Source organism: Hordeum vulgare, chromosome 2H (genome assembly GCF_904849725.1).
Source record: "Hordeum vulgare subsp. vulgare chromosome 2H, MorexV3_pseudomolecules_assembly, whole genome shotgun sequence".
Classification (NCBI taxonomy): domain Eukaryota; kingdom Viridiplantae; phylum Streptophyta; class Magnoliopsida; order Poales; family Poaceae; genus Hordeum; species Hordeum vulgare.
Window position 1 is genome coordinate 603630662 of NC_058519.1, and position 20396 is coordinate 603651057.

The following is a 20396-nucleotide window of genomic DNA, read 5'->3' on the forward strand; positions in this document are numbered from 1 at the left end:
GCCGTTGTGGAATTCCGTCTGGCGATTCAGATGGAAAAAGTGCCAGAATAGGGGAACGGAAGGCTCGATCCGTAGATAAGCTTCACAAAGGACTTGGAACTGACTCAAGTTGCTTATGGAATTGGGTCCCAAATCCTGGAGTCGGACATTCATGAAGGTCAAAGCGTCCCTAAGAAATTTGGATCCGGGCGGCTTAAAACCCCGTTCCAAGTGTTCCACAAAGACTACTATTTCCCCTTCTTTGGGGTTGGGGAGGTCTTCTCCCAACCCGGTGCGCCATCCAATGACATCTTGAGGATCCAAACAGCCGGCTTTCACGTAATTAGCTAGAATAGCATCATCAACTTTGGTAGGAAGCCAATCGCTCTTGAAAACGGCACCCATGCTACAAGTAGGTAGAAGTATGGTATTACATGTCTCGAACATCTACTGTGTGAATCGGGATCAATTCATATTAACCCGTCAGACTAAGAGGCCGGGTTAGGTTGATGTGGCGACTTATCGAAGCAGGGCTATTTCCAGAGGCAATATTACTGTGGGTGGTAAGGTCTATTCGTTCCGAAGCACTAAGGGGGGGATGAAGGTTACAAACAGTTTTTTACAAACAGTGAATGAGGAATGGATCTGCCGAACAGATATAAGACCTACGAATATGGCTGAGCATGAACAATATATTATCAGGTAATGCCCCTCGTTTGGAGAAGGTATTGTATTCAGAAAATCGCAAGAACAGCGAATGGTTAAAATTATTCGAAGCACTGGTTACCCTAGCGGCGCTCGGACTCATGGATTCGAGGGAGATAAACGACTACGAGCGGAAAGCTTCTAAGTTACGGCAATGGCGAAGATGCGAGCAAAGAATAAACCTACTCCTAAGAGGGGGAACGAGGACCTAACCTGATGCTCTCGGTCGAAGAAGACCGGCGGTGACGAAGATTGTCGGGGAAGCGTGGGGGTCCCGACGAACGAAGAGGCCTTCGACGGCGGCGGAGCTCGGGGCAAACGGCGAGGTTGTCGATGATGGTGCGATGGACAATAACGGCAGACGGATTGACCAAGGTGCGAAGCCAGACGACGGCGATGGCTTGCAGGCGGCGCTCGAGCTCCTCGAACGGGGGCGGAGGTTGCGGCCGGCGGCGAAACCCTCGGGAAGCGGTGCGGTTTTCTGTCGCGATAATGGGCGGGGGGGACTGACGAGACTGGTAGGTGGCCAGTGTCAGCCCTGTCCCTTCCGCCTATTTATCAGGACGGGCGCTGGGATCGAGGCGTCGTGAGCGGGAACCGTTTGGGAATAAAAGATTCGCCATGATGACGTCCGAAAATTTTGGGATAATGATGCGCTAAAAGATCCGTTGGGATTGTGTTAAATTTCCCGAAAATCGAGGGCTAAGGAAGGTGCTGACGGGAAATGCGTTGGCGGCTCAAAAAAATTTCCGGTACCGGTTGGCGAGTTAAAATTTCTGTCGTATGAAGGAACACGAAGGAGTGAATCACCTTCAACTAAAACAGAAGCATTGGCATGAAGATTCAAGTCAATTTGGGGCCTAATGTTGGGGATATTGCTTATTAAGTGACCCTCCCAATATGGGCCGGGTTATTAGTAAGGCGATTCATCCTTTGGGGCTAGTTGGGCCTCAGCCTGGGCGGTTCAAGGCCGCAGGATGGTTATGATTTATGGAAGGTCTCTGGGTTTTGCAAGACGGCGACTTAGAGACCGCGGTGGTCACGATTTGTAAAGAGGAAGGGACTCTTGTAAAACCCTAAAGCCTCGACCTCTATATAAAGGCGAGTTTGGAGGGGCATAGATAGGGGAGAAATCATCGAGTGCTAGGTAAGGCGAGTTACGCCTTTCTTGTAATCGAATCCACATCAATACACGCCAAGCAGGACGTAGGATATTACCTCCACGCGAGGGGCCGAACCTGGGTAACCCGCCGCGTTCCTCCTGTTCAACCCCTTTGAGTCGCCACCAAAGTGCGATGGTTCCCATACTAACTCCTTTCACGAGGACATCTGCCGTGACAAAACCACGGCACTAATCATAACGGTTTTGCTTGGCACAAACGCAAAAAGAAACACAAAAAACACAATCATAACAGAATTATGAAAGTGTGGAATACACAAAATAGAAAGAAAAAGGATAAATTCGTTGGGTGGCCTCCCAACAAGCGCTTTTGTTCAACGCCCTTAGCTAGGCGAAAGTGATGGAATCACGTATAGTCATCTTTGGTACTCAAACCCTAGGTAGCCCTCATCATAGATTCATAAGGCAATCTTATTTCCTTTCTAGGAAAGTGCTCCATGCCCTTCTTTAAAGGAAATTGAAATCTAATATTCCCTTCCTTCATATCGATGATAGCACCAATAGTCCTGAGGAAAGGTCTACCAAGAATACTGGGACATGAAGGATTGCAATCTATGTCAAGTACAATGAAATCCACAGGTACATAGTTCTTATTTGCAACAATAAGAACATCATCGATCCTCCCCATGGGTTTCTTGACAGTAGAATCCGCAAGACGCAAATTAAGAGAACACTCTTCAATCTCATGAAAACCAAAAATATCACATAAAATCTTTGGAATCGCGGAAACACTAGCACCCAAATCACACAAAGCATTGCACTCATAGTTTTTGATCTTGATTTTTATAGTAGGTTCCCACTCACCAGGAAGTTTTCTAGGTATAGAGACTTCTAGTTCGATCTTCTCTTCAAGAGATTTCATCATAGCATCTACGATATGCGCGGTAAAGGCTTTGCTTTGGTTATAAGCATGTGGAGAGTTTGCAATGGATTGCATCAAAGAAATGCATTCAAACAAGGAGCAATTATCATAATTGAATTCCTTGAAATCCAAAGTGGGAGTTTCATTACTACCCAAAATTTTGAATTCTTCTACTCCACTCTCCACACCTTTATCATCAAGATAGGTGGACCCTGAATCATCGGGGCATTTTTCAACCAAAGTGGATTCATATCCAGCCCCTCCATAAGTAGGTTTGACACTCGAAAACAAAGATTCAAGAGGAGACACACCAAGCACTTTAAGATCTTCGTGATTTGCATCACTAGAACGCACCCTTTTAAACCATTCATGTCTAGCGCGAATTTGGGCGGTTCTTTCTTTGCTCTCATTCATAGAGATACGCATAGCTTTCAAAGTTTCATCCAAGTTGATCTTGGGAGGAGCGCATCTAACTTTCAAAGCATCAATATCACAAGACATCCTATCAACGCTCTTAGCCAAATCGTCTATTTTGAGTAGTTTTTCCTCTATGGACGCATTAAAAATCTTTTGAGAGTTGATGAACTCTTTGATATTACTCTGTAGATTAGAGGGTAATTTGTTGTGATTTCCATATGTGTTGCCGTAGGAATTGCCATAATTGTTACAGGAGTTACTAGGAAAAGGCCTAGGAACATAGTTTCCTCTAAAAGCATTGTTTTTGCCAAAATTGTTCCTACCAACAAAATTCACGTCCAAACTAGCGTTGCTACTCTCAATCAAAGAATATAGTGGCATGTCATTAGGATCTATGGTAGCGTTTCTACTAGCAACCAAATTCATCAACTCGTCCATCTTAGCACTAAGCGAGTTAATCTCTTCTATAGCGTGCACCTTTTTGATAGCAGGCGACCTTTCAGTGTGCCACTGAGAATAGTTGGTCATGATATTGTCTAGGAGTTTTGTAGCATCTCCTAAGATGATTTCCATGAACGTTCCACCTGAGGCGGAGTCCAAGATAATGCGAGAACCGAAATTCAAGCCAGCGTAAAAGATTTGTATAATCATCCACAAACTCAAGCCATGAGCAGGACAATTTCTAATCATAAGCTTCATCCTCTCCCAAGATTGTGCAACGTGTTCATGATCAAGTTGCTTGAAATTCATGATATCGTTACGTAAGGAGATGATCTTAGCCGGTGGAAAATACTTGGATATGTAAGCATCTTTGCATCTATCCCAAGAATTGATACTATTTTTAGGCAAACAAGAAAACCAAGTTTTTGCGCGATCTCGCAACGAGAAAGGAAAAAGTTTCAACTTAATCACGTCATTATCCACATCTCTTTTCTTTTGCATATCGCAAAGCTCAATGAAGGTATTGAGATTGGATGCGGCATCTTCACTAGGAAGGCCAGAGAATTGCTCTTTCATAACAAGATTCAGCAAAGCTGCGTTGATTTCATATGATTTCGCACTAGTGGCGGGAGCAATCGGAGTACTAATAAAATCATTATTATTAGCGCTCAGGAAGTCACAAAGTTTGGTGTTTTCAGACATGATGTCTTCAAAAAACAAACAAGCACACAAGCAAGCAAGAAACCGGCAAAGGAAAATGGCAAGGGCAAGAGAAAACGGCGAAGGAGAGAGACAAATGAAAACGACAAATGTGAAGTGGGGGAGAGGAAAACGAGAGGCAACTGGCAACAAAAGTAAATGCAAGAGAAGAGTTTGTGAGACCTACTTGGATAAATCTTGATTTCTCCTCCCCGGCAACGGCGCCAGAAATACTTCTGATGTTTCAAAAAGGATCCCCGGCAACGGCGTCAGAAATACTTCTGATGTTTCAAAAAGCGGAGAGGATGATGTAGCACAGCGGAGGTAAGTATTTCCCTTAGTTTAAGAACCAAGGTATCAATCCGGTGGAGGAGTATCTCAAGATCCTGCACAAACACAAAAGCTTGCACCCAACGCTATGAAGGGGTTGTCAATCCCTTATAGATTGTTTGCCAAGTGAGAACTGAAAGCAACAAAGTAACAAAGCAAAGTAAAAGCGGAGTTGTAAACGATGGATGTGAATAGACCCGGGGGGCCGTAGTGTTTACTAGTGGCTTCTCTCATGAAAGCAAGTAGACGGTGGGTGAACAAATTACTGTCGAGCAATTGATAGAACCGCGCAAAGTCATGACGATATCTAAGGCAATGATGATACATATAGGCATCACGTCTGAAACAAGTAGACCGATACTTTTTGCATCTACTACTATTACTCCACACGTCGACCGCTATCCAGCATGCATCTAGTGTATTAAGTCCATAAGAACAGAGTAACGCCTTAAGAAAGATGACATGATGTAGAGGGATAATCTCAAACCAATGATAAAAACCCCATCTTTATACGCTTGAGGGCAACTGCCTGATGTGTGCCTTGCTGCCCCTATTGTCACTGGGAAAGGTCACGACATGTCAGAACCCAAAACCAAGCACTTCTCCCATTGCAAGAATCATAGATCTAGTTGGCCAAACAAAACCCAAGACTCGGAGAGACTTACAAGGATATCAAATCATGCATATAAGAAATCAGCAAAGACTCAAATATATATCATAGATAATCTGATCACAAGTCCACAATTCATTGGATCTCGACAAACACACCGCCAAAGAAGATTACATCGGATAGATCTCCATGAAGATCATGGAGAACTTTGTATTGAAGATCCAAGAGAGAGAAGAAGCCATCTAGCTACTAACTACGGACCCGTAGGTCTGAAGTGAACTACTCACGAGTCATTGGAGGGGCGATGATGATGATGAAGAAGCCATCCAACTCCAAAGTCCCCTCTGGCAGGGCGCCGGGAAGGGTCTCCAGATGAGATCTCGCGGAAACGGAAGCTTGCGGCGGCGGAAAAGTATTTTCGAGGCTCCCCTGATTTTTTGCGGAATATTGGGGAATTTATAGGCCAAAGACCTAGGTCAGGGGCGGCCAGGGAGGCCACAAGCCTGCCCACCGCCGCCTCCCCCCTGGTGGCGGAGTGGGGGCTTGTGGGCTCCCTGGAGCCCACCTGGCTTGGCCCAAAAGCCCCTGGACTTCTTCCGTTCGGGAAAAAATCATTTCGGGGTTTTTCTTTCGTTTGGACTCCATTCCAAAATCAGATCTGAAAAGAGTCAAAAACACGGAAAAAACAGGAACTGGCACTTGGCACTAAATTACTAAGTTAGTCCCAAAAAGATATAAAAAGGTACATAAAACATACAAAGAAGGCAAGATAACAGCGTGAAATCATCAAAAATTATAGATACGTTTGAGACGTATCAGGCTGTCACTGTAGCTGCAAAGAGCGCGCTCTGTGGCATGCCAACACCGTGGTCACCACGGTTGCGGCCACCCTGGTGCCACATAAGCCTTGACACCTTTTCCATTGCGTCGACCAGCCTTCCATCAATCACCATCCACTGCTTGCCTGAGCATACAAGCTCTGCTGCGACTAGGAAAATCATCAACAGGTTCTGCCAGCAGACTTTGGGTTGATCTGGAGCTCAACAGGGTTGGGATAAGAGCAAACTAAGATGTGTAATGGAATCAGCATAGAAAAGACTCTAAACTGGAAAATTTTGGCAAGGTTTGAAGATCAAATGAATATAGTTCCTTTGTAAACCACCTTTCTGGTCCAGAACACAAATGAGCTCCTAGCACTCAATTGCAAGCTTTGCTACCAGTGTCTTTTTGTGGGGAAGTTTCATTTGGTGGTGCACACATGCCCAAAAATTTGCAGCTCCATTGTGCACTCCTAGCTGGCACTTCCTTCACAAAGGTCCTGTTTGAGCAGAAACTTAGCAGTGTTTTTGCTCAAAATTTGTACTGGACCATGGGATGTTTTTACATATTGGAACCATATAGGATCCCTAGTAACTACAAAAATTTATTGGTAATTTTTCAACCCAGGAATCACAGGGTTGCTTCACAAAGGGAGAATTCTAGTCAGATAATAAATAATTATTCTGGCCATAATTATCCATTGGACAATAATTATTCTGGCAATAATTATTCACAAAGGGTTTGAAATCATATAGCATTGAGAAGATGTTGCAAAAGTTTTTGGTTTTAAAGCTCATCCAAGCTATAGGTTGCTTCACAACCCATAGTGATGGCATAATTCCCAAAATAGAAAAAGAGAATTATTTAATGAAAGAAAATATTGCAAATAAATCTCAGAAGGGTTTTAGTATGAAGCAAATGGTTTTGGGTTGTTTGAGACAAGAATTCAAAGGTTTCTTAATCCAACTTGCTTTGAGAACTTGAAAATCCACCAAATTGCAAGTGCTTTTCAAAAATATTTTGAAAGGAAAAGTTTTAAAAAATCAAGGTGTTATAGTAACTTAATACCGGAGAGATGTTCTCGATAGATATCTCAAGGTGGATGATTAGTAAGTAGATGCTGATGAATAAACGGTCTACGTCTTGGCGTACTGCCCATTACTATTGAACCTCTAACTATCAAGGAGCATAATTAGCATTGCGGTGCGATCATAATTCTGTCAATTGCCCAACTGTGATTTGTTTACCCTAGCATAGTTGTTTATCGTCTTTTGGGAGAGAGACATCACTAGTGAACGTCATGTGACTCCGGTCCATATCACCATCATTGCTTACACCTCCATCATTTACTGATTTCTTTACTTTTCCGTTGCAATCACTATTACTTTCCCGCTTGTGTTTTGATCCTTTGCAAACTACAAGGTCGGGGAGATTGACAACCTCTCTGTACTCGTTGGGAGCAAAGTTATTTGTTGTGTGTGCAGTTCCACGTCTTCTCCTAGCGCCAGGGTGGAAGACACCTACTTGTTGAACCTAGGAGTCCTCCTGGTTCGATAAACCTTACAGTCTGCGTGTAAGGGAAATTTGCTGCTGAAACATCTCCACCTTCCACTTGGGGTAACCAACGAGGGGCAAGAAGTATATACATCAACTCGTCATCAGATATCAAAGCGATGCAAGAGTCATTCGGATCACTGGCTCACCTTTGAGCTTCTCGCTCATTTCATTGTCGAATTCCTCGATAAACTACTCCAATTCGAGCTTCTTGGAAGAGACATGCTTGAACTTGGATTCCCACTCGGCGTACTGTTTCTCTAGCTCGGCGAGCTCCTATATGGACTTCTTTGTAGCAACCTCCAGGGTCTTCTTCCCATCCTCCAGCTTCGCGAGTGATTTCAGCTTGTCCTCAGCCGACTTGGTCTTTAGACTAGCTTCCTTCCAAGGAAACGCCAGCTCAGTGTCCTACTTCTCGAGGGCCTCATTCATGGTGTCTAAACAAATAGAAGTCATCGACCTCTTAGCAAGATCAAGTTTTTCGCCACGCACATTTGGTAAAGTAATTTCAGTCGGACAGGGATAAAGAACAAACGCCAAGGCAGTCGGATGAAATGTGCTTACCTCCGAGTGAGTGCTTCTCCTGCTCCATGCGTGCGTTCTTGGCCTTCTGAGCCTCGAGCCTAATGCATGCATGGGTCCTGCAACTCCTTCTCGATGGCATTGTAGTGTCTCCCGAGCTCACAAACACTCTACCAACAGGAAACAGAAACACAAGAAAAGGAATTAGTCAAACTTCAACAAAGGAAACTTTAAGACTACCATCAACTGCTTCAGTCGACGGCAGTCTCGGAGACTACACCGAGTGGGTGCACTCAGCATGCCCTCACTAGAATGACAAGTGTTTAGATGCTTCCACAAGCATAGCAGCGGGTTCTGCACCCTGACGATCCACGTTAAATAAATCTAGAAACTAAGCCTACCGCCGACTGCTTTAGTCGACGATAGTCTCGGGGACTACACCCAATGGGTGCACTCAGTGTGCCCCTTCCTGGAAGAATACACCTAGTGGGTGTGCCCCGTGCAAACACACTCGGGGAACAAAACAAAAAACACACACAGAGAAAAACTCCCGACTGAAACCAGTACTTACAAGAGTACTTGATGGGACGTTCTGCTTTAAGGCTTTTCTCACGTCATACGCCTACTTTAGTCGGCCGTTCATCAAGTCCAGTTGGATTAGAGCCTCCTTGCTCGCGCCCACTTGGTCCTGAGGGACGTGGTGCAGAGTGAAGATGTTGGCCGCTGGAGGGGTCGATGGAGGAACAGTCGAGCCAGCTCCGAGTGAGGCTCCAACCGTCGAAGTGGTGCCCTGCACTGGAGTTGAAGCCTTGGCAGGAGAAGTCCCGGGCACTCTGGTGGGAGTAATGTCCTGCATCACAACATCCTTGAGGACTAAAGGGTTTAGTGGGTCAAGCTCAATCATGTCACGCAGCCCTACAAACATTAAAGATCACTCGGTCGTTAATGGCGAGAGAAACTAGACCTACGAATGAAATCTAAATAGGTTCATATGTTACCTTTTGAAGACGCGACATCATCATGGATCTGGCCCTTCCTCGGGGCCATGGGCTCGAGTGAAGCAGTCGAGGTATCAGCTCTGGAGCGAAGTCATTCGGGGAGTTATATCATTCGGCCAACAATCAAAAAATAAACAGTTAGAGTGGAAACTTCACGCGGCGAAAGCACTAACGTTGATGCCACATGCACATCCACGTTGATCCACGACATGACGGCCTTCCGGGGCTTGACAGTCATCATCTTGGGATAGTTAGCGACCTTCTCCGCCGACGTTGCACGCTCACTCCACCCCCGCTTGGAGCAACGGGTAGGGATAGATGGTGCAGTCGGCTTGGCGACACTCGGGGCCTTGACCTTGGGAGCATGGGCCCCAGGGTCTTGGCGCACCTTGGAATGGTTCTCGACTACGACACCCTCAGACGAGGAGGACTTTGCCTCATCCCCGCCCTCCGAGTTGTCGTCCTCCTCCTCGGACTCCTGCTCGTCATCGTCGTCATTACTCTCGCCTCCTGAGCCATCGGGGCGCTCAATGTCACTCGCCACGTCGATGAGCATGCGGTCGACTGTCGGCACTAGGCTGATCATTGTTGTAAAGACCTGCCGAATGAAAAGATCAAGCCCAAGTCAAATAGCTGAAAAACAACAGCAATGAAATCACTCGGGCGAACTAAACCACGGAATACTTCATTCGGCGAATTCTCCACAGAGTAAGGGGGACCCAACCTGGTCCACATAGGGTTATTGCATGTTGGGGTTACATACATGAGCTTCGCCTCCACCGCCTTCACCCCGTGTTCTTTCGGGTGAGTTCACATGGAGTCATTCGGCCCCTCGTACATCCACATGGGATGGGCCCTGACCTCGAGGGGTTGAATCCTCCGTTAGAAGAAAACTTCCAATATATCAATCTCGTTGGTGTCTGTCCGCACCAACGCAACCAATGCAATCGCCAAGATATCAACATCTACTCTCTCACTCTTCAACACAGTCAAGGAAGGCACCGACTGCACTCGCTCCGCTGAGTACGATGAGAGGCCCGACTGACCATCGCCGATTAGGAATTCCTGGCAGTAAAAACAGGAGTCTTGTCAGCCCTTGATCGAGTCAGTCACTACAAGGAATATGCTAATACACAACGCTATTTTTTCATCGCTACATCGTCACGGTTTTTAATTTACGACGATCTCACGACGAAAAACCAAGCGTCGAAAACGGAGCGTCAGAAATGAACAACAGCGATGTTTTGATCAAAATTGTCGTAACTTTTACGACGATTCCTGGATTGTCGTAACCTTTACGACGATACTAAATCATCGTTGACAATCTAACCCAGTCCTACGTGGCAGTTCTACGTGGAAAAATTACGATGAAATCAAAACGTCATGGTTGAAATCAGCCCAATCCATTTTAATTGATCACATGGGCTGCTTTTATTTGTTGGGCCTTTTTCTTGTTGGGCTTCTTTGTGGGCCTTAGCTTATTTACAACCACTTTTAATATATTTTTCGAATTTTTTTGTATCATTATAATTTGGGTCCTAGCCTTTTAATGCCCAAATACATTTGATTTAGTTTAGTTTTGGCCTTTTTCATTTTTGAATTCAGCAACATTTTTTTATGCTATTAATGGATCTATAAATAACAGCCCATACAACTTTGAAGCCCATACACATAAATCTGAAGCATCTCTAAATGACAGCCCACACCACAAAATTTAAAGCATATTTCAAGATCTGATAATATAGCCAAAACTTATAGGACAACCAAAATCAACTACCAAATCTGTAGCACAAGCTGATACAAAATTACACAACCAAGTGCACAAAATTTGTTACCAAACCAAGTGCTATCACAAAATCTGCTACCAGACCAAGTGCTATCACAAAATCTGCTATCAAGTATACAAACACGGCTACCAAATCTGTTTTGCTTGATGGGCGATGCTTGGTCAGAACTTCCGCAACAACTAAAAAAGAAGACTTTTGCTCTTCGCCTTCTTGTACAGGAGGCGTCATCTTCACCTTCTTGTACATGACCCTTTCACAGAAGCAGATCAGATGGGAGCAAACTACCTGCACAAACCGGATGCTCGAATCAGACCATGTGTGTTAGTTACACACATACACCACAAAGTACCCAGAACACATATAAAGATGCATATTATGATCATTCTGTCCTATAAAACCTGGACTTAACATAGATATATGTGTAACACTACTTCATATGACAAAAAAACTGCATGACCTGCACATATACTACTATCAATAGGAGTCAAGTTACCAGGAACTGAATTATAGGAACTGCTAGTGGTTCTACTGCAGCATAAATTGGCTAGGCATCATCACTTGCTAAAGCAAAAATTGGAAATGTTGTAATAATAACATACAAGACACATTTCCATAAGTCTGAATCCTTGTACAAACCTACTTCAAGTGATATTCCCATTGATCGGAGAGTTACTATGAAAGTTCAGTCATCGTGTGTCCTATTATGTTAAGCCAGCTCGTGTCCTAGTAGGTTAAGTTTAGAATTCGAGTAGATTCCCTATTAGTGGAAGGTTTTGTTCGTGAATGACCTCTACCAGCACAGAATATAGAATTTCAGAAGTGGTCTAGGCGTCTAGTGACGAGTTACTCGTACAATTACTAATTAGGTAAATGAACCCCGCTCTCAAAGTTGTACAAAAGTTTCAGAGCACATCATCTAATTGATGGTTTCAGTATGATACAGAAGATATTCTGTGAGGTTTACACAAAGGAAAATGAATAAACATGACAGTAACAGTTAGCTAACCTGATAATTAGAGTTGCTTCTATGTGCGTTTAATGAGATACAATCTTGCTTACATGATTGAAAATGATCAAGCCACATCTGCATAATTGTGTAAACATGATCTTGTGAGTATCAGCATCAGCACCAAATCTCATTGTGTATGATAACAAGATTAAATCTCAAAAGAACCACATGGTGAAAGTTTCAACAAAAGATGGTGCTTCCAGCGTGAGGAGGCCGACAAAACTGCGGAGGTGCTTACATTCATTATATTGGGATTCGCAAGATCTTTCATGTTTAGAGCAAGGATATGCCTCTTGGCCGCAAGCACGGGCTGAAGGTCTTGGTTGGCTGAGGACAACGGAATCTGATCATAAGTCACATCAGTTGCGAGGAAGCGATCATCAGACGAACAAAGAAACACAAGAGTCAAACAAACACACTCGTGGAATAGGAGGGGAGACATGCTGACAGAAATGGTTCGAGTTGCACGCAGGAAAGACATGCTGACATATCTGAAAAAGGCAGAGAAGGAAGGTCAATGTACATTGGGAGAATTATTGAAGGAAGTGTGAAATCTTAGTAAACAATTAAGCAATATTAATAGGCGTCTCTGTCAAAAAAAAGTTCAGAGTAACAAAAACTATGTGAATATCCTAACATAAATAACAGTAACATCACATCACATCTCAAAGATAGCTGGAATGCAGAGAACATCTGTCTAAGCAGTTGCACCAAAACCCTTAATTACCACTGACTATGCTAGTTAGATAGCTAGTTCAAAGTGCATTCACATATCACTTTTCCTATCTTCAGTTCACTAGAGGCCATTGCCTTTCTCTAAAAAGAAGGATCACTGTGAAAACATTAAACTTTCAGTATGTAAGGCCTTAATGACATAATCATAAGCAGGAACCCACTGTGAACTTTCAGTATGAAACATTGACTCAATAGTGTGCATCAGCCTGGAATGAATATCTATCAGAAGAGTAGAAGTGTCTATAATACACCGCAAATTATACATACTGTATCTATCAGCATTATTTAGTTCTGAATGTTCTATCCAAGAAGAACCACACTGATGCAAATTTGAAATGCAGCAATTTCCTCTGCTGATCAGGAGGGTTACTCCCAATTCATGGATGGAGAACTGGGCACATCACACATATATGTGAAGATTTAGACAGGAGGCACACTTGAGCGAAATCGGGAATCATAGTAAGTATCATAAGTACGTATATACTACAACAAAGTAGTGTGCCATTTCTACTGCATTGCCTAGGTAGTGTATGTTTTTTTGTGAGTTTGCAGCTGTGATAATTAACCAAGCAATGCAGCATCTGTCTGCCATTGCAACTCCCGTGAGATGCAAACGGACGGGATATCTCTCCGAAATCCAAATATATATGCATGGTGGAGGAGATGGAAGAAGGGTTGGCATACCACACTGGGAGCCTTCCTATGGCAGGGTGGCTGGGTGAGCATGACGACGCACATGGCCGTGAGGAGCGCCACCATGATGATCTTGCTGAGGTACCTGGACTTGCACTTCGGGTCCAAGAAGTCCATGTCTGCGAACGCCACGAGTTCGTTCAGTTAAAAGCAACGTCGTTTACAGACACACACACACACACACACACAAGAAGCCTCTGCAACCAGATGGGGATGGCCATGGAAACACTACTACTACACAAAGCTAGTGCAGGGCAGAGGAGGGGAAAGGAAATAAGCAAGCACCCCTGGCAAACTCTTCATCACCAAATTAACCGAGTCTGAGGAACCATGGAAATTACTCATCACAAGCCTGATGTGATGGAGCGCGAAATTGAGCAACGCACCTGAGAAGGACCAAGATCTCGGCACAGGCCTGGGCTGCGGCCTGCTCCTGCCGGTCGGCAGCATCTGCCCGCGGCTGGCGGCGAGAGCTCACTGGCTCAGATAGTCAGATCCAACAACCCTGTTCCAGGCTGCTCCGGCCTGCCCTTTATAGCAGCGACCTGGAGCTCCTCGAGGTCGGAGAAGTCGTCGCCGAGTTCTAGGACATAGTCCTGCCACTCCTCGCGGTCGGCGGGGGAGGTGACGAGCGCCGCGCCGGCATCCACAGCGAAGAGCCTGATGCGAGCGCCATGGCTGCCCTTCCTGCTGCAGACTGCCCGCAAGCCCGGCGGCGTGCGCGGGTACGGGGAGTGTGGGAGCCGCAGTGGGTGCGGTGCGAAGGGAGGTGGCGGCGGCGATCTGGAAGGGGAGTTTCGCGAGGACGCGTTGTGGGGATGGGATCTGAGCTAGGGTTTGTCCGGGTGGGGTATCTCTTTTTCATTTTTTTTATTTTTTTTTTCTGTGGATAGATGAACGTATAGATGTGGGATGAAGAGATGGATGGATGGATGTATGGGCGCCATGTCATCGATCCGTGGGTTCGGAAATCAGTAATTTAAAATAGTCTTCAAGTACTAAAAATAGAGTAATTTTGTGAAACATCTATCAAAAATCTTTCCCTAATAATAAAGCACGGAGTGCTTGTGTCACCCGTCGTTTTCGCAGTTCACCGTCTGATTTATGTTATCCCATGCGAGCCTTTTCTATCACGGACAAGCAAGTAGCAGGGTGGTTTCTCTCTTTCTAAGCTAGCCCGAACACCTGAGTTTGAGTCCCACCTTACACCTTTTTTTCTTTTTCAGTTTAAAATCAATTTTTTTACCTTGCGGTTATTAAACTACGAGACCGTGAAGACTTAAGAGTACACACGAGTTGTGGTGGCTAGAGCGAACACATCCAGGTTCGATCCCTCGTTGCCTCAATTTTTTTCATCCCTCACTTTTACTATTTTTTATGTAATTAAAATGCATATATGTATTGTATTGTCCCACCTCGCTCCCTTCCACAGAATACCATCAACTTATGTACCTTTATAACTTGATATCAATATAAGCAGCCCATAAATTCTGTATGGAGTTAATCCGTCTCTCCATAGGAAGAAAACTTGTGGGATTATTATGGGGGAGATTACCGGAAGAAAATTGACACGCAAAAGAAGATGACATGCTTAATGTTTCTAAAGGTAGACACGCTAGAGGTGGTATGGAGGAAAATTGTTAAAAAAATATTCACAATTAAAAAGTTGTTTGCAAATAACAAAAATGTTCTTGATTTTCAAAAATATCAAAAGATTGTAAAATTATTGATAAATTTGAAAAATATTCACGATTCCAAATATGTTCAAGAGTTTAAAAAAAATTCTTGATTTCACGGAATTGAGAATGATAGTGTATCTCGATAATGCAGCAAAATGTGATCATGATCATTGAACATTATGAATTTTTTTTCCCGTTGCAACGCACGGGCCTTTTTACTAGTAATTTACAAAAGGGCACCATATAAATTTTCACTAGAATTAGACCACATTTTATGAATGAGAACCAATTTGTATGCATTTTTTATATTTCTAGCTATTTTTAATCATTTTTCGAGTGATACAATTATTATCAGAAACAAAGATTGGATGATGAGCTCACATGGATTGTTATATGAGGCTAAAATTTTGTGGAGAGCTATGTTTTGGGCACATAGAAGATGTGAAAAAAATTCAACTAGTCAGGATATTCCTATCTAGTACTTCCTTCACAAAGTAGTTAGCTGAACGAAAACTTTGGAAATTTGTTCAGAAATATTTACTAGGAAAATGGTTTCGAAAGTTTTCATGTGCCGCTGATTTGGATAGGAAAGAGTGCCCAAAAAATATGAGGGTAATCAAATAAATAGAAATATCACTTCCTTCACAAAGTGTTATTCTGAACAGAATAGGAAAATGAATATTGCTGAATTATTTTTGAACTATGGAAGGAAGAGTTTTCACATATTTGAGAATATATGATCCAAAGTATTTATGAGAATTTTTCGAGAATTTTTGGAATGACAAAATAGTAGGTTGCTTCACAAACTAGATGGGTTTGGCGTGTGACATAAAATGGACCCACGAGTGACATGTCAACATAGTTAGAACATGTTACGACATTTTTATAATCGTCATAAAAGTTATGACGATCTCATATTATGCAGTTACGACGTTTTTGACTCACATCGTCATAATTTATATGTAGATTTGATCCCCTCAAACGGTTTACGACAATCTCGGATGAAATCGTCATAGATTTATGACGAATTCATCAACGACGTCTTAAAAAACATCATGTATGAGCATATTTCTTGTAGTGAGTAAACAACATTTGCGGGAAGCTACCCTTCCCTCTAGTCTGGATGCCTAAACCCCCACAGGTTTCAACTACATTGATTTCTCCCCCAACCGAGAAGACTTCTTCACAGTCATCACTCGGCAAGTGAAAAGGTGCTTGAAAACCCCCCACTAGGGATGATAGCCAAGGAAATTCTCGCACAAAGAAACAAAAGTGGCTAAATACAAAATGGCATAGGGAGGAGATGGTGAAGTTGAGCTCCGTAGAAGTCAATAAATGTGTGGAAGAAACGACGCGGGGGCATAGAGAAACCTCACTCGACAAGGGCAACAAGGATAACTCACTCGTCTCCTCGCAGCGAGGGCTCGTGTTCGCCCTCCTCCGGCAGTCGCCAACTCCTGGTGGCGACGAGTCCATGGTTCTCCAGCTCCTGCAGGTGATTCTTGGTGACGCGGGACGACAACCAGTCACCCTCAATCCACCCCATCGGCAGTGCTCCAGCGCTCGAGGAAGACCCGCGTGAACCCTTCTTCGTGCGCTCAACCTTCATGGTCTGGCTCCTCATCAACTTGCTCGGCAAGGCTCGGTGGAGTGAGTAGTGGCTAAGGGCAGAGCGACAGAATACTTGGTCAGAATGACGAAGACAACAAGGGAGGAAAGAACCAGATCTCAGACTCATCTCTCTCCAAGCACCCCTATTTATAGCTTAGACAAGGAACTCTTCAGCCGTCAATCAGCAGCCAGAAGGAAATCCATGAGATCCCGCAAATAGTGCTCCTGTAGCACATGGCAGAATTTCTTGCACAGTAATCGAGGCACCATGCCACTTTCCCCACTAACCATGACGCAGTCATTTCTGCACGCGCGCACGTCACCCACTATTTGAAAACTGTGAAAATCCTGCGACATTTCCATCCAAATGGATTATGCATCCACCTTCAAAAACGATGTGATTCGGCCCGCCAAACATGCTCTCCCTTTGAAGGACTCAATTCACTCAGATATACACAAGTGTGACGAAGAGAGTTCTTCTGGGATCAGTCCTAACTCTCACGTGATCACTCGGAACCCTTGGCTTGCATATACCCTAGTCGTTAAGATGTCTCTCCAAGAGATAATCAAATGTTATCCAATGAGGGTCTCCGAGCTGGTCAGATCATTCGGAATTCTTCAATCCTGAATCTATTGCTTCTTTATTTTGGGGCCGAGTGGGACAGCCGCGAGCTGATTTACGGATGTTTCTGAGACACCGGAGGCACCACAAAGTGTCTTTCACTCGACCAATTAAACCTCAACCGGTTTGGGGGCTTCTGATGGGGTTACCTACTAAGGGTAGGGTTATGGACCTGTCATCCAGGGCCCACATAGGGCCCCACTGATTCATTAAAGTCCGAGGACTACCGACGTAACTTAGATTTCACTCGGATGTATGGAGTCACTCGGCCATCCTCAAGTCAGTTGGACACCTACCAACACTCGGACCAGGGCAAGCGTGAACGACTAAGGAGTTGCACCGGATAAGAGACTTAACATCTCACATAAAAGCAGAGTGAAGACCAACGTTACCTGTAACGTCGTAGTTAGAGCTACTGTTACTAGTAACTTCCCTAGTTAGTAGTCATTTAATGCCTTGTAATGGGATGTTTTGGGTCCACGTGAACTCTATATAAGCTTCCCCGATGCTTCTGGAAAATGGTTAAGCACCTTGTGTATTCACACACCCCATAATTAAACACTAGCCTTGGGGCTCGAGACATAGGGTATTTACCACTTCCGAGTGGGGCCTAAACTCTTACATCCGAGTGTTACACCTACGCTGTAGCTAGGCTCCGCCCCCTTGTTCGTACCCCTGGTATTATCGTCAGTCTCGTTCCCTTAACAGCGGGCGGGTAGCAAGGCTTGTCACTCGTTTGTCAGGAAGCAGTGTCAGGTGCTAGCTTACTTCCTCCCACTACACTTTCCATCTCGCGGGCTTATTTGGAAGAGCCTACCTGTGACAGGTGCTAGTTTGTGCCCGCCATAGTATTGTGTCTCGCTGTGGCGGGTATCCTGCCCAACCCGCCACTAATTATAGTTCACCTACATTGGCTTTTTTGAGCAGTGTGGTGGCGGCGAATCTACCCCCTCTTCAGTGGATGGGCAACTATTGATGGCTTCTCGCTAGTCCACGCCAGCAGTTGTGGTGGGGCGAAGAAAAGATTGCTTCGGGAGGGGGTAGGCTGGATGGGGTCTTCGATGTGGTCAAGCCGCCCGTATCCGTCATAAGAGGTGCCGATCATGGTCGTGTGCCGCTCCTTCCCCTTTCCTCGGCGTGGTGCTTTCAATTTGCCGACTTGGCGATGCTTGAGGCAGGACGATTGCTGTCAATTCTGGTGATGGTTGGGGTTGGCGAAGCTTTCAAATCCAAACCCTTTGATGTTCTCAGGACGGTCTAGGTGTAGGTTGGCGACCCTGGCGGTGGGAGGCGCGTTAGTCTTGGGCAGACTGTGTGGCTCGGGTACAGGCGTGGAGACATGCTCGCTCTGGTGACATACATGCGGTTGGTTGGCAGAGCATGGGTGCGAGAAGGGGTCGGAGCACTGGGATACATCACTTGCCCAATCTTTGTACTGGCTGTCGGCGGCAGCGGCCATGGACGTTGTTCGCTCCTTGTCGGCTCTGTTGCGGTTCTCTCACTACCTTCGTGTCGCTTTGAGTGAAAACTTGATCCACCGGATCAGACGTGGGCGACTATCCGTGGTGGTCATCTTCTTGAAGGCACCGTTTTGGAGTCCCCGCTCCGGCATTGGGTGTAACACCTCTCCTGGATGGATCTCTTTTGTGGTGGTATCCGTCGTCTAGAAGCGATTCTTCTTGGCTCATTCATAGTGAGCTTGTTAGTCGTTGCAGTGGTCTGTCGGTTCCCGACACATTTATATCTTGCTTGGTGTGTGTGTGTGTTTGTTGAGTGTGGTGGTCATGTGTGTTTGTATTGGTCTAGTCGGATATACGTGATGATGGTTGCTTTATAATATAAAGTAGGGGGAAACCTTTTTTTCAAACCCAAACCTCGCTGTCATGAGGAGCTAGCATATGTCTACGCTGGAGCTCTATATAATACATGTCGACGGGCGAAATTGATTAGGATCAATGCCCGTAAGGCTGATCCGAAGAGGAAGGCGAAGGAGGAGGACGAGGACGAGAGGAGGATGCTCTAATATTTTTGTCGATCATGTCAGCCATGTGAAATAATCTTGATACCTAGGTTCTAGTGGTACCACACAATAAGCCTATACAAATGTTAACACAGAGATTTTATAATCATGCCCACCCCACCTATTTCTATATATCAGTACCTTTTTGGCTCGCTTTTGCTTTTTTTTTTTCTATTTTCTCCAGCAAATTATAAACCGACCACATCATGTACAGTAACTAAGCCTAACAGAAACTATTTCTAAGAGCATTGTCAAAATTCGTGAAAGCCAACTTATTGGTGCCTCTACCAAAATTCTCGGCAATAGGGGGCTACCAACTAATAAGGCCCAGAAACAATTTTTTCTTTTACTAAACCTCACCTTAATTTGCATAAGACACTAATTCAAGCTGCATTTTCGCATTAATATAGAGAAAAAGATAATGAAATTGAAAGAAAAATGTTTGTTGGCCCTTTCTTCAAAAACCTTGTGTGTGCAACTCGTCGATGAGAGCTCTTCACAGATGTGTTGTGGAGAGAGGGAGTACAGAGTAAGTGGAGAGGTGTTAAGACCTGATTTCTAGTCTCATCGACATTCATGGCCGCAACTTAGCTCAGGACGTGGCGATGACCGGTGTGGCAGGGGCGCATGAGGTGGTTGGGAGCCCAGGAGGAAGTTAAAAGCATAAGACCATCATATTTCGGGCTTTTTTACAGAAAGAGAAATGGTCACTAATGACTTATAAAAGCCAGCACGCATTCGGTAAGCACTTTGCAAATAGAACTGATTGACTGATTTGACCCGTTTAATCACTTTCTGACAGATGGGATGAGATTGTAAGAAGATAATTAGCAAAAAAGAATACACACACCATTGAATCTATAAAGAAAAAGCAATCAGCCCCCTTCCCAACGTTGCATGCCTCCTGGTCGAATGACGCGAGTTCCAGAGTGCCAAGAGGGACGAGTGCGAGGGCGCCATTGACACCAGGTCTGTGCGCGTGACGTCAAGGTCCACAACCATGGCAACCTGCATCATCAATCCTGGCGAAAGGAGCCTCCCTTCTGCCCTGCGATACGCGGTGTGGTTGCCATCCTCGAAGGTGGCGGCGCTCACGACGAACACACCTAGAGCACAAGCCCGCA

General features: G+C 44.8%; 1 protein-coding gene across 1 annotated transcript; it reads right to left on the reverse strand.

Moving 5' to 3' along the window:
• Window positions 1-10829: 10829 nt before the first annotated feature.
• Window positions 10830-14184, reverse strand: LOC123430740. The gene is made up of 6 exons (XM_045114585.1): window positions 13727-14184; window positions 13332-13459; window positions 12332-12403; window positions 12151-12255; window positions 11910-11987; window positions 10830-11188 (listed from the first exon to the last, which is right to left on the reverse strand). Exons 1-6 carry the CDS (start codon window positions 13788-13790, stop codon window positions 10922-10924), a joined length of 714 nt encoding a protein of 237 aa, XP_044970520.1. The 5' UTR covers window positions 13791-14184; the 3' UTR covers window positions 10830-10921.
• Window positions 14185-20396: the final 6212 nt, after the last annotated feature.